Source organism: Periplaneta americana, chromosome 9, assembly GCF_040183065.1.
Source record: "Periplaneta americana isolate PAMFEO1 chromosome 9, P.americana_PAMFEO1_priV1, whole genome shotgun sequence".
In the NCBI taxonomy this organism is placed as follows: domain Eukaryota; kingdom Metazoa; phylum Arthropoda; class Insecta; order Blattodea; family Blattidae; genus Periplaneta; species Periplaneta americana.
Window position 1 is genome coordinate 136803946 of NC_091125.1, and position 20640 is coordinate 136824585.

The window sequence follows — 20640 nt, forward strand, 5'->3', positions numbered from 1 at the left end:
TTGGTATTATGTCGTCTATATATTTTTATACCATAATATACATCAACAAAACAGCAGGGCATTGTTGTAGTGTACAACACTTTTTGTAATTCAATGTAATTGATAATTAACAGACAAAATCGTCTTTGAAATTCGCCTTCATGAGTAGCTCAGCACCGTAGTGTACACATTAATTGCGACTTTACTGCCATAGAGGTTATCAGCAAGACACATCAACGATTCCTTTTGTCAGAACGGCTGCGTGCGGTGTGTAATATCCTGTAACATGCAATTTAAATGCACTTATCGTAACCACTACAACGCGGGGAAGATCATAATGAGCCTACCTGGGAAACGGAAGTACGTGCCGCCGCGACTGTGGCTCCCCTGCTGGAGAATCCGCTGAACTTCACCTGCCTCGCTGCCAGACTCCGACTCGGACTGCTGCTGCCATCTGTGGGAGACGCTGGAGAACCCGCTGAAGTCCTTGTCTCCGCGACTCTTCCTAGAAAAGACACCGTGGGAAGCCTCACGCGGTACCGGCGGCAATGGGCGATTTGGCGCTTCTAGCTTTGGAGAAATTACACCGTACCCCGGTGGCTGATAGTGGTGCGCCATGGTGGCGGGTACATTCGCGTAAGTACTGTACTCATCCCTTGGGTTATGTGGCGAATTGGGGAGGAAAACATCCGAGTCTAAGCTGTCTGGACGTGATTTGCGTTGTCTGGTTGGTGGTTCGGGAGCAGGACCATTGCGAGTTGGCCAGTATACAGGTTCCGGCTGTCCCTCCATGTAATTGCTTGTGAAGCTCACCCTCTTCGGAGTCAATTGGTATGGTGGCCCCTGGTTATCAACACCATCAACAGAAGAAGTTGAGTTGCTAATCAAGCTGCCCCGTTTGAATATCGGAGGGCAGTATGGCGATTGCTGCTGCTGGGGTAGTGGTGGCTGTTGATCAGATGAGGACTTTTTACCTTTCTTAGCACTTCCAGACTTTTTTGATCCTCCATCTCCAGCAGGCAAAGCTCGATTTGGCACTGGGTCTGTGTAACTCTGAGGTTTGGAACTCTTGCTGCTGATCTTTTGATTCATATCACCAGTGTTTTTAACACGTTCTGGGTGACGTAACAAAACTTCCTCTTGATTATGCTGAGGGGGTTCCTCGTAGATTGTTGGAGTTGCTTGTTGGCGAATCTGTGGTGAATGCTGTGATGTTCTGATAGGGCCAATAGTATTCCTCTGAGGAATCCCTCTTGAAAAATAATTATCTTCACCAATTTTACGTTGATTTGGCATCTGATTTTCAATCAAAATATTTCCTGAAATCGACCTGGGGAGACTTAAGCTTCTAGAAGACAGATGTCTGTTACTGTTTGGACCTGGGGAAACACTTCTAGCTCGGGGAACTCTCATAGCCGCTGGCGATGGTAGTGGGTTCTCCTGTTGACCTCTAGCCTGTTGTATCATTTGATAATTCTGATAGTGCTGTACATTGTTGTAAATCGGTTGTGGCTTAACAATAAGAGATCCATAACCACTTCCAACATTAATCGCTGACTGCGTCCTATACGGCTGTCTTGGGACCCCATCAGTCTGATAGTGTGGACTCAACATGGGGCTGTTTTGCTGAGGTCTCATGGCATTCATCTGTGCCGGGGATAGCTGTGGTGGAAGAGAACTCGTCGATGGGTACCTTTCACCAAGTCTAGGAACATTTGGTGAGAATTGTTTTGACAATGAGGATAAACCTTCTCTAAACTTTTGGGTTTCCCAATATAATGCTTCGATTTCCTGTCTTGAAAGCTTCTTATACTGCCTCTGACCTTGTTCTGGAGGTGTTTTCTGAGATACATTCTGCGGTCTCTCACTGGGTGACAGGTTCTGTGGACTCTCTTTTGGGCCGTCAGGAGCCGTAGCTAGATGACGATATTGCTGTTGTTGAACATAACTTCTTGCAGTTTGTGTTTCTTTGTTAATTGGATGATCTTGTCTCTGCTGAGGCTGGGGAGGTGCAGTGATTTTCACCTGAGCTCCAACTGGTAATACCACCCTCTTTTCTGTGGGGATAATTGGTTGGAAAGAAGGATGAGGTGGTCCTGTATCCCGGTAAGGCTGTCTTGAAATTGGAGGCTGCGATGTAGACCTTTTATTCGGTTGGGGTGGATACTCCTGACGAGATCTGTGTGGTTCTGGCGATATAACTCTCCTTCTTGGATAATCTTCGACATTATGCGAAGGTACCGGAGGAGCTGAAAGCCTGCCAGATGGTACGGACGATGGACTCCTTTGTTGGCCCAAAGGTGGGTTGTACTGCACTTGTAACAAACCTTGAGGTTTATCAACTATTCCGGAATTTTGATGGTAGTAAACATCCGGGGAGTCTGTTCTTGGTGAAGCCAAATGTCGTCTATTCAACATAGCATTTTCACGATATCCAGGAGAATCCGAGTAAGACCCATTTCGAATTTCGCCGTAAATTCCAGTATCATCGGCAGTCCGATGGTGTCTTTGCTGTTGGAGCTTGCGGATATCTGGTGATCCGCTGATAGCTTGATGCTCCAAATTAAGTAGCAGTGGGTTCCAAGAAGAGGAATTAGATGGAGAATCAGCAACAATTGTCGAAGTGGAAGAAGCCGAGCTACCGCCACTCACTTTCCTGTAATATTCTTCCAATCTGTGGTCGTTTGGAGAATTCTGTGCAATTTTATTCTGCTGCTTTCTTCTACTCGGTGGTGAATGATAGTATGCATCGCTTGGAATGGGCGGTGCGCCATTGCTAGTATATCCTCTAACAGCATTCTGATATATTTGGTCTTGTTGCAAGAGCTTATTTGAAGGCCTTCTTCCGGCTGGAGATGATGGCAAAGAATGTTGTCTTTGCTGAACTCTATTAGGTCTATCCGCGGGCGTGGTGGAGGAAGGTCGTCTAACACCACCAACACCACCACCAGGAGGTGGAGAAGATAATTCTCGACGAATATTCTGCAACCGTTCCTCTAGAATAAGAGATGTATCTGGAATTGTTCTCTTTGCATTCGGACTTGTTGCTGAAGATCTTCGATCCCTGGAAGGACTCAAACTTTTTGATCTATTTTGACTATTAATTCTAGAGGTATTCTGCTCGTTTTCTTGTATACTTGTTTGGTCAACGTATGGCGAATCTAAATGATGACGACGAATTTTTGGCGACGTTTGTTTGTGTCTTGAAGCTGGTGAAGTGCTTTGAGACCGTTGATGTTGTCTAAACCGTGGATCATTGGGCACCTTAGATTGTGAATCAGATAGGAAAGCAGTTTCAAGCACTGGCTTTGGTGACGTAGTAGGATATACTCGAGAGTAATCCCCACGGCCTATCACAGATTTATTCGTCTTCAGTAAAGGTTCCAGTACAGCATCTTCATCCCTGCGATCCAGCGGTCTATTCTTTTGGTTGGAAGAAAACAAACCCTGCGGCAGGAGTCTTCTTATTCCCGAGGGCTTGTTCTCCTTCCTCCCCTTCCCAGCTTCGCCGAGAAGCTCCTTGCTCCCTGTGGACGCCGTTATGGCGGTTGTACTGTCACTTGATGCAAAGGAAGTGTTCAAAGCTATAACACTTTCGTCGTCACTGCTAGACGTTCCACACTCTTCTCTTGCCAAAGCCGCACGAATCTCTTCCAACTTTTTCTGCTTAAGTAATTTTGCTTCACTGTCAACTTCACTCACTTCTTCGAAATCTGACTGGCCACCCAATGGTGTATCAACTAGCTGTGTTATCAAGCTTGCGTAAGCATCCTTATTGTTATCATCTAGAACAACGCCAGAAACATTTTCTATCTTGACCTCTTCTTGTTGAGTTGCACCTGAATCTGTTTCACTGTAATTTATAGGAATCTGCACAGGACGAACTATCTCACGAGATACCTCGGATGGTTTCTTTTTTACTTCGTTAAGTTTCGGTTTATCTGGCTTGTCAGGTTTAGGTTCTTTCCTCTGAGGAAATCTCACTAATCTTTTAGGTTTTTGAACCTTGATTTGAGGTTTGTTTTTCTTCCTTGTTTCCTCTTCTGTAAGTTTTTGTATTAATCTTGTAGTCCAGGAAACTCTTGCTGGTTTGCTGGGAAGGACGGGTTCACCTATCGGTAAACCCTCGTCGATATGTTTGTCTCTTTCAGGTTTAGGATTGTCCTGTTTAACAATAGAATTATCACAGCTATTCTTATCACTGGCAGGAGACTTTACGCCACCAATAGTTTCATCACCCTTCAACGACACCTTCGTCTGAACTGTTTCTCTTCTACGTACTTCATTAGGCTTCAATTCTCCTGCAGTTTCTATCCCATTAGTACCAGCTGAATAATTTTTACCTTTCACAGCATCACTAGTGTCTTGACCCTCCTTCCCTTTTTTATTTTCTAACGGACCAACACTATCCACAACAGAATGTACAATCCCGTTAGCCTGACGATTTCCTTTGTTCTCTTGGCCTTCTTCTGGAGATATTACATCTCCAGAATCTTTCCTTTTCACAGCTGGTTTGTTAACAGATTTTGGTGCCGAAGGCCCAAAAATTCCGTTAAAGAACTGTAGTTTTCTTCTCTTAAGTGACAATGAATTGTCTCCCTTCTCTGTTTCCTTCTGTTCAGAGGGCTGACGAATGTTCTTTTCTTCGAAGTTTGAGTTATTGTCGATTTTTGAAGAGCTGATGGCTCCTGGGGCCTTTCTCGAAGAACTTGGTGTGTGAATATTACTGCGTTCTAATATACTCTTTTCAAGGGCCGGTGAATAATCATGCTTGAAAGCTTCAACTGTTGCTGTGCTTATCTGTGTTGCAAGGTTCTGCTGAAGCTGTTCAATGAGGGACTGACTTTTGGCCAACCTATCTTGAGCTTTCTCTGGGTGTACCTGATTATTATTATTAGTCTCTCTACCTATTTCAGACCGAAGTACCACCGGGGATTCGGGTTTCTCCTTTGTCACCACACTATCAGTATTAATTTCACTAAATTTTCCTTCCTTGACACTTGTGTCCCCTTCACCACTATCACCACCTACTGAACTTCTGTGAAGTCTATCACCCACAACAGGTATTTTTGACACTTTAACAACGGAAGGCTTCTTTGTCACACCATTCACTGAAACATTCACACTGGATGTATCACTTTCCTTGTCACCACTAGTAGATTTCACACTATCACTTCTATGGAATTTAACAGAATCACCACTTTTCACTTCGTCATTTTTGGCAGCATTCTCGAAGGTTTCGCGTATGTTTCGAACAGATGAACGTCTGTTGTTCGGACCACTGAGCTGTCGCTGGAAACTGGAGTACCCGATTCGTTTCGTTCGACTTAAGTCGGCGCCGTCTTCCTTCTCATCCGCTTGCTGGGAAGTTTTCTTCATGGATGGAGCGTGGTGTCTCTTCTAGAAGGAAAAGGACTCGAACTCCGGGATGTGCGATCTGCAACGGTAGAGAAGAAATATTTAATGACATCGCTTCAACTATGTATTATATTTCATAGAGTTGCATACAAGTAAATGCGAATACAGTAAAACCTCTTCTTACGGACACACGTCCAAGATACGGACACTCCTCATATACGGACAGTTTTTGATGTCCCAACTGAAATAATATAGAAATAATTATAAATTTAAGTCTCGTTTACGGACACTCTCAGACACGGTCACGGACAGCTGTTTCACAGTCCTAAAGCTTGCTTTACCTCCCGACTGTGGACAGAACTCGGATTTCAAGACCTAATGTGTTACAAAAATGGAAAATTACAGAAATTTCTTAACATGAAAGAAGACAATAAGGGTCTTGTAGGCTACTACTAGCCCAGCCGGCTACCCCTTCTTAGCTGGAAGCGGGTGGATAAACAAGTCATAAATTTTAACCTGTCTGATGGGTCCAACGTTTCCGCGATCGTGAAATTGTATTCGACACATGATAGAGTTAGTAGGATTATTCTCTTTACTTCAATCAGTTGTTCTGTTTCGAGAGACATGGCACCTGAACGTAAAGGTTAAGTTGAATAATTGTAAATTATAGTACTCCTTAACTGTAAACCTAGAATAAAATTGCATGGAACAGTACTGTATTTTCCTTTTTCGGTCTTCTCTACTGTAGTTCAAAGTTGCAAAGAATTTACTATAATATACTATATTTAGCATTAAACTACAGTAATACATTTCATTTAAAGCATGAAGGGATACAAAATGCATATTACAAATTTACTGTGAGATTGGGGAGCCTCTCTCCCAATAAAGGACACTTCCCAGATGCGGACAGATTGTTACGTCCCTTCGATGTCTGTAAATGAGAGGTTTCACTGTACATGTAAACAAATATAATTATTTATCAACTATATATTGCTGGATGTTAATCTGTAGAGGAAAAGATCACCATGTTTTCTACGAGAATTGGGACAAGTCATGCTCTTGTCGATCTATCATTCCAGAATCAAAATTTTATTGTAAAATAGATTTCATGACCGAAGTCGCTCATATATGGCAGTAGTGGTTGTGCTTTGAGATGTTGCAGATAGTTTGATCGCGAAGTGATAGATTTGGCTTCAGTAGTAATAGGTTTAGTCGTCAGTGGCGTTTCCAATGGAAGAAAGATAAATCTCCACATCTCTGCCGAGTATCAAACACGCGTTCCAAAACTTGTAACGAGAAAAACACTATTACAGACACGAAGAAGAACACGTTATATCATTATGGCGACAAAAAAATTTCGGGGCTTCCCCGGACTGAGAAAAAAACTCTAGACAGCACAATTTAGTATTAGTATTTATTTATTTAACCTGGTAGAGATAAGGCCGTCAGGCCTTCTCTGCCCCTCTACCGGGGGATTACAACTATAATATGAATAATAAAATTACAATTAATATTAAATTTACAATTACAATTACAATAAAAATTAAAGTACGACAAGATTACCTGATTAATGAAAGTTAGACATTTTATCAGGCAAGTTAAGAACAAAGAATATTTTTGTATTTACTGAATTACAAATTAAACCTAGAATAACAAAAATCTATAGTGATGAAATTACCGGATATTGAAATATTTTGTGTTAGATTAAGAGAACTATTTACAAGAAACCATGTCTGAACGAGTCTCAATTACTGACCAAGTGCCTAGTAAGTTTGCGTTTGAATTCAATTTTATTTCGACAGTCCCTGATGCTAGCAGGTAACGAATTCTAGATTCTTGGCAGGGCTATTGTGAAAGAGGATGAGTATGAGGAGGTGCGATAGGATGGTATTGTTAGTATTGTTTCATGGCGAGAGCGTGTGTTCAGATTGTGGTGGGAAGAAAGGTAAGTGAAACGAGACGACAGGTACGAAGGAATAGAAGAGTTCAAGATTTCGAAGAGAAGGAGAAGTGAATGTAAATTTCTTTTTTTATCTAGTTTAAGCCAACCTTTGTTTCCAGGGATGGAGTAATATGATCATATTTACGAACATTGCTTACAAAACGTACACACAAATTATGAGCACGTTGAAGTTTCGTTTTGTAGTCGCTGGAAAGGTCAGTCAGTAAAATGTGAGCATAGTCAAAATAGGGAAATACAAGCGTCTGCACAAGGGACATTTTTAAGCAAGAGGGAAGAAGAACATTTATCCTTTGTAGCACATGGATAATAGAATATACTTTTCTGCAGGTTTCTGTGATTTGTATGTCCCAGTTGAAATTATTATCCATGTGAATCCCAAGATTTTTTTACCGAAGAACTGAAAGGGATATGCACTGTACTTACTTTAACGGGGGAAATGTCGAGGTGCTTTACAGCGTCGGTTTGTCGTTTGTGTGCTAATATAATTGCTTGTGTCTTTCCTGGATTGATATTAAGATGGAATTTCTTTGTCCATGTCACAATCGAGTCAATGTCTTCGTTCAATTTATCTATAGCGCAAATTTGCTGTATGTAGTCCTGCGTTATCAAAATCAGAACCTCCATAATACTTCACACTGTACAGAGTTTACAAGTTCGGGTTGTGCCAGAGGAGATTAATACACTACGTTGCACGTTAAACCATATGAATTCTATTTTGAGCCGATAAAGTCTACACAAAACTGCAGTTGTTTACATGCCGAGTGCAGGATGGATTAGATTGCACTTGTTACGTAAACAAATTTCAGTCTCTGTTTTTATGACGTAGTAGAACTCGAGCCTGACAAATGACATTAACTGCGGTCACGTGACACGACGGAGGTTATCGAATCACCGAACAAAGCAACCCTTTCTTGTCAGTGTGAGAGCCTTGTATTAAGAGACCCCACTCATGCAGCATCATCCCTCTCGAAATCTGATTATCCTTCCCATATCACGATTCCACTCCGTTTTTGTCGATAACCCATTGTTTCAATATTGACTTTAAAGCTAAAAAAAACTCACCTTCAAATTACATGATTACATGAGGACTTATTTTCAACATATTTTCTTTTATAAAACAGAATTTTTCGTTATGGTCACGGATAAAATTACGTATGGTACTTGTGAGCGTGATCTTTGTTGCACTCGTGTAATTTAAGCACTCGGCTGATGCCTCGTGCTTAAATCTTTCCACTCGTGCAATAAAGATGCACTTACCTCACAAGTACCATAAATAACTATTTCGCCTGTGATTTATTTTCAATGGGCCGTATCCATGGCGATATAAACACCAACATTTTCGTAGGTACATATGAGCCGTTCAGAGCAGAAGTGTTGTAAGTCAGATATGGGTAATGAGGGTTAAAGGAAACATTCTGTAAAATACAGCGCAAAGTAGCAGCTAACACTCTATATGCATTTCTGGATTCGCCCATACGCGCTACATGCACTGCCCATCTCAAATGTCTGGATTTAATGTTCCTAATTATGTCAAGTGAAGAATACAATGCGTGCAGTTCTGCGTTGTGTAACTTTCTCCATTATCCTGTAACTTCATCCCTTTTAGCCCCACATATTTTCCTAAGAATCTTATTCACAAACACACTTAATCTCTGTTCTTCTCTCAAAGTGAGAGTCCAAGATTCACAACCATATAGAACAACCGGCAATATAACTGTTTTATAAATTCTAACTTTCAGATTTTTTGACAGCAGACTAGATGAGAAAAGCTTCTCAACCGAATAATAACACGCATTTACCATAGGCCTATTTATTCTGCGTTTAATTTCCTCCCGAGTGTCATTTATATATGAAGGGTACACGGGAAAAACGAACAATGTCACAATGCTGTTAAGGGTTATGTCATTATTTAATTCACTGTAGTACTACGAACTTTAGTGTTATTTTTACCAAAAGTGGTAAAGGAGAATTAAAACCACGGATACACTCATCATTTCCTTCATTTCAAGTAGAAACACCAATAAATTTTGCAGTAATATACTGAAATAGATCATTATCTCACCCTTAATGGAAATGTGACATTGTTCGTTTTTCCCGTGTACCCTTCATATGTTACTATTGCTTCAAGATATTTGAATTTTTCACCTATTCAAAGGATAAATCTCAACGTTTATATTTCCATTTCGTAGAATATTCTGGTCACGAGGCATAATCATATACTTTGCCTTTTCGGGGTTTACTTCCAAACATATCGCTTTACGTGCTTTAAGTAAAATTTCCGTGTTTTTAACTAAAACCCTTTTCGGAGTTTACTTCCAAACATATCGCTTTACGTGCTTTAAGTAAAATTTCCGTGTTTTTAACTAAAACCCTTTTCGGAGTTTACTTCCAAACATATCGCTTTACGTGCTTTAAGTAAAATTTCCGTGTTTTTAACTAAAACCCTTTTCGGAGTTTACTTCCAAACATATCGCTTTACGTGCTTTAAGTAAAATTTCCGTGTTTTTAACTAAAACCTAAAAAAAAAAAAAAATTCCAACAAGTAAAATACATAAATACATAAGTCATTATAGTACATATTATTATAACACCAATTTGATGGTTTACTATACGAGAAAAAAATTCCACTATGGAATTTAAATATCGTAGAAGTAAGTTGTATCTGATGATGCCGTAAAAGGCGAAAACGTTTATATATTATTTATATTTAACATGTATTAGGCCTACCAAAATAATATTAAATTGGCAAGGCATAAGACTGAACATTTTAACTTTATTTATTGTATTTAATAACTGACTTATCTCAATCAGCCGGCCGGGATGGCTCAAGCGGTGGGGGCACGGCATGTCCCTATCGCTTGGTCCGAAGGGCTGTGGGTTCCAGGCCCGCCTCGGGCATGGGTGTTGTGTTTGAATTAGTGTAAGTAAAACAAAGGAAACAAATGAAAACGAAATAGATAACTTTGGTAAACGGCCACTGGTCGGTGTAAAAAAAAATAAAAAAAAATAAAAACGTGAATTGTAAATACATAAAAAATGAGTTTTGGGATAAATGAAAATTAAACTTCGGACCCTAATTGCAAATAATTTTCTACACAAAAGACATCAAATGCTAGAAGGCCTAATATTATAATTGTTTTCTTTCTACAGATCGACTTGTAGAATTTAACTTGTGTATTCACCTGGGGAACAAAACTCAATTTTCACCAAAAATTACTGAATTCCTTTTCTCGAACACTATCGAATTATCCATATAATGAAAACCACTGCTGTTATGAATTCGCATTTCAAATATTCGTTAACGCAGAAGCATACATGACTAAATGTCTGTAACATTTTCGCAAAAACCACTCTCTAATATTATGGAAACGAAATATGGTAATTCATTGCCATGTACTGATGGCTTTTCGTCATGATTCAGTGCAACAATGTGTATCCAGGGAGACTGGATTTGAAAGCAAATTTTAACATTACAGCTTTTGTTTTATGTCCATGTGACAACAGGAAGGCTATTATATTATGATGTGCGGGTTACACTCAAGGGATGAAATGAGTAATTATCTTATAACTGGCAAGATTGCACTAAATACAACCTTCTCCATAATTTCAAATTGGTTTCGATCTACAATACACAAGCAATGTTAAACTTAAAAATTAGCTTACGAAATGTCATAAAGTGCCTATTCCACCATTAAACTTTTCAACTTTTCCCTTTGCAGTTTGCACTTTTCATTGCAGTTTCTGTTTTCCTCTATCGATTTTCAAAACTGGTTCGCAAAATCGAAAAGAAAAGGCCGAGGAAACTTTTCAATTATATTACTTCGTTCCACCATTAGAATAATTTTGTAAAGCGCAAAGTCATATATGCTGAAAAGTGAATGAGAGTTTTGCAAAGAATCAAGTTTCTTTCCCATTAAACTTTAAAAGCCATACTGGAAATAATAATAATAATAATAATAATAATAATAATAATAATAATGATTTATTTTAGCTGGCAGAGTTAAGGCCGTAAGGCCTTCTCTTCCATTCAACCAGCAAAAAGTATATATACATATGCTTGAACTTACAAAGAATTCAACAATTTGATTAAGATGAGAGTTACATGTATACAAGAGTTATTTACGAATTAATCAACAAAATACTACGAACTATTAATTAAACACTGAAATAAACTGTGTAGCAGAATTAAGCTAAAATACATAGAATGTTAATATATTTCAAATAATATTAGATAATAGAAAGAGATTATTATGAGACAATTTTGAAAATACAGCACTATCAGGATGATGTCTAAAGAAAGAAGTAACAATGTAGTCAGTGATAATTTAAATCAGTATGATTGGAGTGAAATGCTAATAAGGTTATCTTTTAAGCTGTTTTTTAAAGGTGTTTATTGTCTTGCAGCCCCTAATACTTTGTGACAAGGAATTCCATTGAAGCGAGGTGGATACTGTAAAAGATGATGAATAACAAGATGTTCTATGAAGAGGTATACTTAGAGTGCCACAGATAAGTGATCTGGTATTTACATCGTGGTTAGAGTATAGATAAAAGAAACGAGACGAAACGTAATTTGGTGTTGAGGTGTGCAGAATTCGAAAGAGTAAAGACAAAAAGTGTAAAGTTCTGCGTTCTTTAATTCGGAGCCATGAAAGACTTGCGAAGGACGGTGATATGTGATCATATCGTCGGATGTTGCACACGTATCTGATGCACATATTCTGAGCTCGCTGTAACTTGACTGACAGTTCAGAACTTAGGTCACTTAACAAAACGTCACAATAATCGAAGTGCGGCATTACTAGGGTTTGTACTAGGGTAAGTTTTAGTTGCTGGGGCAAGAAGTTTCTCAAGCGACTCAAACAGTGAATGGAGGAACAGATTTTTTTTTATCGTTTCTTTAACTTGAAAATTCCAACTTAGATTATTATCAAAAAAAGAAGCCAAGATTTTTTACGACAGATGAGTAAGGGATTATACGATAAGCTGCATTATTAAGTTAACCCTTAAACTGGCAAAATTTCATTTCTCAAACTACTTTATTAAACCATGTCGGACTGTAAAGAAAACAACTATCGCAATGTACAGTAATGGCAAAAAAACCGGACCGACCCTTGTAGCTGATTTCAGAGTCTTGTTCACTCCAGAGCACGATAGACTGGTAACTAAGACTTTTGATTCGAATCCTGCCTGGGAAGGAAACATTTTTTTGTTCCTTAATCAAATTTATTCCCAATACTTTTCGATTGTTGGTAAAATTCATGTTCTGGGAATAATAAGTTAATTAAGTAGTAAAATATCGCTGCAATCGAAAAGTATTGGGAATAAATTTGAGTAAGGAATAAATAAAGTTTTCTTCTCAGGCAAGATTCGAACCACGAAAGTCTTAGTTACGAGTCTATCGTGCTCTAGAGTGAACAAGGCTCTGAAATCAGCTACAAGGGTCGGTCCGGTTTTTTTTTGTCACTACTGTACATATTTTATATGCTGTACAATATTATAGTATTGTGAAATTTTAATTTTCCTTCCAATTTTCTTCTATTGTTCTATTAACATTATAGCATATAGCCTATTAACCTGTTGTATCCTATAGGATACTTTGTCAATTTAAGGGTTAAACACAAGGTCCGTCTATGCTCATCTGTTTGGAACAATTAACTGGAAGTTATTTGTACACATTTTGTTTAATGTATATTTAACGTTTTCGACTCAACTGAGTCATCTTCAGAAATTGTGCCAATTAATACATAAGTAAGGTAAAGGTAGGTAATATTGTGATATGAGTAATATTGTGATAATTCTTTTTGAGAATTTATTACAATTTTACTGAGCGAGAGGAAGATCGGTTTATTGCGTCCCCGTATTAAGGGAATGTTCGTGAACAAGTTTCTGCACAAAACTGTTCCTTCTTTCGATCAGTAAAATTGTAATTAATTCTCAAAAAGAATTATCACAATATTAACAACCTTTACCCTACATCTGTTTAAATATGATATATGTCTGTGATCCAATGCAATGCGAAACACTAATAAAATTAAACAACTGTTGTTAGTCAATACAAATATAAAATTTACATAAAAATAAAAATAAAATTTAAAAATATAGATAAATATTATGCATGTATAAGCTCTTATAGTTTACTTGCTGGTTAATACTTAATCACTCATTTAAAGTTTGTGTGACTGCAACCTGTGTACGTTTTTGTGTGGCTTTACTTTGTTTATAGTCTCTCTCTCTCTCTCTCTCTCTCTCTCTCTCTCTCTCTCTCTCTCTCTATTTCTTGTGTAGCTTTACTTCGTAACTGTATTTTTTTCTGTTTATTTCTATTATTGTATTTGTATTCCTGGTGGTGTGGAAGAGAAGGCCTGATGGCCTTAACTACGCCAGAATAAATAAATAAATAAATAAATAAATAAATAAATAAATAAATAAATAACAAAATAAATATTCTGAAGCTCTTATGCAAATAAAATATTAAAATGAAGTACAAACTGCCAGCCAAATTTTGCCAGCCACAAAACACATTGCACTTTTCTTTGGGCATCCATCTTGTTTAATTAATTGTAACAATGAAAATTATTGGATTTGTTCGATTGTTGTCATTAAGTGCCTCAATTTTACAGACGAAGAACTTCGAGAGTTTCATCTGACACCAATGTTACATTTCTATCTCTACTCATTCAGAAAATATAGGTAATCTTCTGAAACCTCACCATGACTTTTGGGACACAGTGTATATGAACCATAGTAAAGCTATGAACCTTCCGATTTTTTTCCTCAATGTGGTCACAATAACTTGCTTTAAATTTCAAAGAACACATTTTGGACTGTACTCATTTCAAAACAGCGTCTTACTGGCCACATGCAGCCAACATAGAAGTAATTGAACGATCCTGATATAAAGTACCGACTTATCTTTATCAACTAAGACGCATAAAATAAATATTTACGTACAATTATCAGAATTTAACTTCAGTAAATGGCAGTATTATGCAACGATTAACGATACTGCTGATAGGCACAAAACTTACATTCCTCTCGACCTATAAATCACAATAATATTTTCAAATGTTAGAACAAAACACACTTTGACCTGTGCACACTTTAAAATTACGTCTTTTGAGGCCACATGTAGCCAGCAGGCAATTAGGTGTCAACATTAACACATGAGAACTTCCCATAACTCAGTAACACGGTTCAAGGGACATGTTTGATAGAAACAAAAAAATAATAATTTACATATTCATATTTATACGCGAAAATACTGTTACCAGATCTACCCAGTACCCTTAAGGGGTTAGGTACAACTTACAGCAGTAAAATTTTGGAAATATTCAACATATTATTCCTTCACTTGAAAATTAGTATGTGTAAAACACTGTCTTTCTGTTATATGAAAAAATATTTTTACAATAAAAAAAATTGATTTACATTTTTTGTCAATATTTTTAGTTGGTTATTTAACGACGCTGTATCAACTATTAGGTTATTTAGCGTCGATGGTATTTGGCGAGATGAGGCCGAGGATTCGCCATAGATTACCTGACATTCATCTTACGGTTGGGGAAAACCTCGGAAAAACCCAACCAGGTAATCAGCCCAAGCGGGGATCTAACCCCCGCCCGAGCGTAACTTCAGACCGGCAGGCAAGCGCCTTATTTTTTTTTTTTTTTTTTTTTTTTTTTTTGTCAAAATTCAGTTCACTGTGCAGTGATGAAGCGTTTCCCAGGTAACTCAAAAACTATCCAACATTTTGAGATGAAATTTTTTGTGTGTCATATCTACAATATTATGCTCAAGCACTTCTCTACCTTTGATAGATTGTCTGATAAAAAATAAAGTCATTTAAAAATGGTCAAATATCAGTATTTTCTTCTAACACAAAATAAAAATTTATTACTTATTAAGGAATGTAGTTAAAAGAGCATGATATTATATACATGAGTTTCAGCAATAAAATAAAAGAGAGAGAACATGAAAAAGTTAACAAGTTTATGATTTATGAGGGAAACGCTTCATCACTACACAGTAAACTGCCATCATTTTGCATTTTGAAAAAAACTATATATAAGTAATTTTTTATATCGTACATTTTTTATATAGCAGAAGGACAGTGTTTTACACATACAAATTTTGATTATTGGACAAGGTACAGTAATGGAGGAAAAAAATGTTGAATATTTACAACAAAACAAAGTTATTGCTGTAAGCTGTACCTAACCCCTTAAACTTCTAGAACGCTGTATTTTTTTTTATCGATCCACATGTCACAACAACTTATTTTTATGTTAGAACAAACACATTTACATTTTAGAGGCAACATCTGACTAACACGCTACTAGACGGCAATTCGGAAGACGGTAGTCTGCTAGCGTTTGCGTCGAGAGAGACAGATGGTGAGAGCAAGGCAGCGTGCAACATTGCCACATCGTACTTCACGAGCACGTGCAATATAAATAGCGCAGGAAAGAATTTAAATTATCAAAAGACAATAATGACCTTAGTCGTTGACTACTGTAAGCATGACACCAAACAAACCCTCTTTCCTTCACTAACAATATTCTTTGCACGGTTCTCAATCCCACATCACACGCTTCTGCAGTCGTTTCTTACGCGTTGGCAATGTTGCAGCCAGCATCAAGATGGCCGGCAGCGTTCTGCTCGTCAACGTTTTTAAATATCATGCTCTTAAACACTATTTCCCGCGCCTGCCTGTGCAATACTTGTCTTTTTACAGTCTCTTCTTTCATTTATTTATCTTACACACACAGTGAATGTTAGTTTCACTTATTCAATGTATTAAAACACTCACACGTGAACAAACGAACTCGGGAAGTACTTGTTATAGACTAATACTGATTTGTTCTACTGTACAAGTTTGTGACGTCACATGTCAGAAATGCTACGGCGCATGTAGCAGCTGACCGCCTTCCGAAATGCCGTATAGTCTAGATGAGCCCTGACATCAATGACTTACCCCTAATATGAGAACATACGCTGTAATTATATTCAGATGAAAATCTTGTATAAAACACGTTGAATTCAACTGTTCAGCTTTCCATGACTGAAACAAACACAAATCTCGCAATGGAGGTAACAGTAGATAAGACAGCACTGGTTAAGTCGACGCGGAGACAGAAAAGATTAGCACCAATGCAACCGCCTTGAAGCTCAAACACTGAGGACAGATAACACGCGGTGAAGCTTTCCAATGCGTGTGTACATCTGGGCGTAACACTTCACCCAAGTTCAATATCAGCTTACATACAGAAAAGCAGGTTTTCCTTGTCCGCAGATCAATGTACTGCACTTTAGGCTAGTTTCCAAGTAACAACGCCGTATCTTACATCCGTTCTTTTTTCTCTCGTGAGAGTCTTCAATGGAGCAGATCAATGTACTGCATTTTTAGGCTGGTTTCCAAGGAAACAGTATGATAAGACCGTCTTATTCTGCTCGAGTTTGTCTGTGACAGATCAATGTGCTACAATTCTAGGCTGGGTTCCAAAGCAATGAAATAATACTGTAAGTACAGTCCGGATAATCAGAGATACATGATGCACATAGCACGATGGAAAACACACATATTTTTAAACTGACTATAGTCCCGTCGCTCTAATTTCCCGCAGCCAATCGCGTTGCAGGTCGGCTACATTTAAACGTGTGCGTCTTGTGATTCGCTGAGGAAGACGTTATTCTTTCTTAAGGCTCGATAAATACTTAATATAATCGCCCGCCATTTTGGCTCTTTCGTTGGCTTTCGCAGAAAGCACAGGAAGACGCTATTTGCCGCTCAATTATTTGCTGAATTACAGTGCGTTTGTTTTATTACCATAGGAGCTACGACATGATAATGTTTAACGGTGTGGTAAATAGATTCCTCGTATGGTAGCTCGGCAACGAAAGAACAAAAATGGCGAACGATACTACCTACCTAGACTTTATAGAGCCTTCACTTCCTAAGACGTAAGCAAAGAGGAGGAGTCACGCCGGGAATAACAGCGTCGCGACTATAGCTATGCTTTGATCGGGAAATGTACAATTTTATTGTATATGCATATACACGTACATAACTGGACGGAGCTACGCAATAATAGACCAACCGACAATTTAAAAAATTAGATATTTGCACAAATCTGTTGATGGCAGGCTAATTTAACTCGGAAAAATCAAGAATGCGATATCTAAATTTTGCTGCTATTTATAAGCAAAAATTCGTTTATTGCATAAAATTATTTATTTTGTACATCTCGATTACACAACTTTTAACACTATATCACTTCGGAAAACGTATTATTTGTCTTTCTTGTGTTAAATTTTATATTACCTCGCTAACATGTTTCAGCCTGCTATCGGCCATCTTCAGAACTGGTTGTTGCTGGTCTTGGCACCTTTTGTTTGTGTTTCCTGTGGAGGTGTGTTTGTGTAGTGTAATGTGGAGTCGAAGAGTGTGTGTGTTCTGAAATTGAGTTATGTGTTGAGAATTTCATTTGGATGTGTTTTTGTGTGTCTGTATATTTCGTATTGTTCTAGTGTGTTTAGTTTCTGGCTTTTTGGTTGAATGTGTAGAATTTCCATGTCTGTGTTGATGTCTCTGTAGATGTGGTTAGCATTTGTGATGTGTTCTTCATATGTGGAAGTGTTTTGTAATTTTGTTATGGGTGTGATGTTTCTTTGTAACGTGTTCGAATTTATTTTGCTTCGAAATATTAGTTCAACTGCTGGTCTCTTATTAAAAATCGGTAGCAACAGTAACAAGTATAAATGACACTCGGGAGAAAATTAAACGCAGAATAAATATGAGAAATGCTTGTTATTATTCGGATAAGAAGCTTTTGCTGTCAAAAATTCTGAAAGTTAGAATTTATAAAACAGCTATATTACCGGTTGCTCTGAGACGTAGATGGGAAGATAATATTAAAATCGATTTGAGGGAGATGGGATATGATGGTAGAGACTGGATTAATCTTGCACAGGATAGGGACCGATGGCGGGCTTATGTGAGGGCGGCAATGAACCTGCGTGTTCCTCAAAAGCCATAAGTAAGTAAGTAAATGTAACACAGTCTAGTATATACAGTCACGAAGCTTGAGTTGTTGAGGGTACTAGGAACAATAAACTGTGCCGGTGCTATTTCGCATGTCTGTAATGAGGCGATAGTAGCGATCCTAGTGGTTAGCAACTATCTATGGATGCATATTCCCTACGTATTGAGCTTCGTGAATGTATATACTAGACTGTGATTGTCATATGATCACTTATGTATGAATATTAGCAGCCTTACAGCAATTAGGCCAATGAATTCATTAAAAATTACGTACCGGTATTCATAATTTAAGACTTGACGAAAATAAAGTTTCTAACCGCAATATTTTTTGCTGTTTTTGTCACTATATACCGCAATGCTTAATACTCACTAATTATTTGTATTCTTATAGTTAGGGTCTCTAATTTGTGTTGATAGAGATTAGGCCTATATTTTAGCTGCCTAAAGTAGTATTTTTAACTGTTTGAAATTGTATTTTTAAGTGCCTAAATCTATGTTTTTAGTCCCTGTTTTGATATACTTAGAGCCTATTTTATGTGCCTAAAAGTTATCTTTTAAGTGCTTAAAAATTCGAGGTCTAATGATGAGATAGAAAGAATAATAGTCTATAGTATAGTTTTTTATACACGTAATGTTAAGACTATTGTCCATTACTCAGGAGAAGACGAGCGGATAGAATGTGACCTTCTTGACCATCGCTGCTGATTATTATAAACATCGCTCAGATAAGTATCCCAGTAGCTAGGTTATTACTCGTACGGGAAACATGAGTAACAATGCATATGGAAAGTAAAGCTAAGGTGAACAGAACAGAAGGAGACCTAATGTTTCCGCTTACTGCAGTACATGTATTGCACGTGTTGTCGTACGTTATCTGTTCACATCCCTTCCTCCTCAGTCCGCTCTCGTCTTCTCCTGAGTCACCGACAGTACATCCTTCTACAGCCAAATATACAGAATCGAAATTTGTCAAAATTAAAATAATACTAGGCGTAATTATGTCGGTCTAGAAAACTAGAGGAACCGATGTACGCGATGGTGTCCGTTAGCTCTGGGCTGTGGAGTGTGACGGAATCGTGACGCCTGCCGTACTTCGATTGTCTGTCCCCAAGGTCCTCTGCTGCATTGAGCGGAACTAAGCGCCCTCTTCTGGAAGGAAGAAGAGGAACAAGACGACCAGCAGCCTCGCCCATAATCTCATTAAAAATGCGTGATACTGGGTTCGGGTTGTCATGGCTACGCCCAGCGGACAGCTTCACATTATTGTCGATCGCTCTTGTTTCTGATGGTGATGGTGCACTGTGGTGTGTAAACGGGCTACCTGCTTCGCTTCCGGTAGGAACTTAAGACACTTAGGGCCGATTGTATAAACCATTTAATCTTAGATCAGAGGTTAAATTGATCCTCGTTCTAGCTGAACTTGGAATTTTGTGTTGTATAAAGTATAATCTGAGATTAATTTGTCTTAAACTAAAGTCAACTTTGACTGAAGAAATTTCTCCGATTAAGTTAGATGATCCAAGTTCAGTTATTTCTTTTCTGTTTGAAGTATATGAGTGGCAAATTTTGCAAAAAGAATAACCATTATTATTAATATATATGGTAGACACATTTATATATATTTTTTTTTTTCAATTTCTTGCCTTAATATTTCAAATTTCAAATTTATTTACAATTTACATTTGAATTGAATACATATGAATAGATACCCGAAATGAGCATAATGCTCGTGCTCGGGTACAGTCCAGTAGTCTACATAAATTTTACAGGGTTCAAATAATAATGCTGATGATATAAATAATAGTAACAACAACAACAACAATAATAATAATAATAATAATAATAATAATAATAATAATAATAATATAATATACAAACATTATTATATTTTATAAGGCTTTATCGTGTTCAGCAGTATAAAATAACATAACCTATAATTATATTATGTTTATAACAACCATTAATTATTAATGGATATGATAGGTACATTCATACATTTTCAATTAACTGTATTACTAAACGAAAATTGTTTTATAAAGCTTTATTATGTTTAGCAGTATCAAACATCATAACATGATAACAACTCGGAGAACAGTCAACCTTCTTCTTATTGTCCGCCATTATTTACATTGCACAAAAAACCAGTGTCTCCAACAGAGTGTACGGAAAGTCGCCAAAAAGTAGTTGTAAAGTCGCTAGATTTCTCATTATCAACAAAGAAAGATTAAATTTTGTCACTATGGAGTGCTAAAAAGGTCACTAAATCCCTATTTAAGCAATATAAAAATTAAAAGAA

The 20640-nt window shown here is 37.6% G+C and overlaps 1 protein-coding gene across 3 annotated transcripts in view; it reads right to left on the bottom strand.

Annotated features, from left to right (window-relative positions):
- Positions 1-279: 279 nt before the first annotated feature.
- Positions 280-20640, bottom strand: part of LOC138706543 (serine-rich adhesin for platelets-like) — a 274777-nt gene continuing 254416 nt past the window's right edge. For 2 of the 3 annotated variants that reach the window (XM_069835969.1, XM_069835968.1), the window contains exon 2: positions 280-5416. In XM_069835969.1, the coding sequence (XP_069692070.1) occupies positions 295-5358 (5064 nt within the window). In that variant the 5' untranslated portion in view covers positions 5359-5416 and the 3' untranslated portion in view covers positions 280-294. Of the gene's footprint in view, positions 5417-16277; positions 16432-20640 lie in introns of those variants that run through there. The other variant, XM_069835971.1, reaches the window with a different exon arrangement.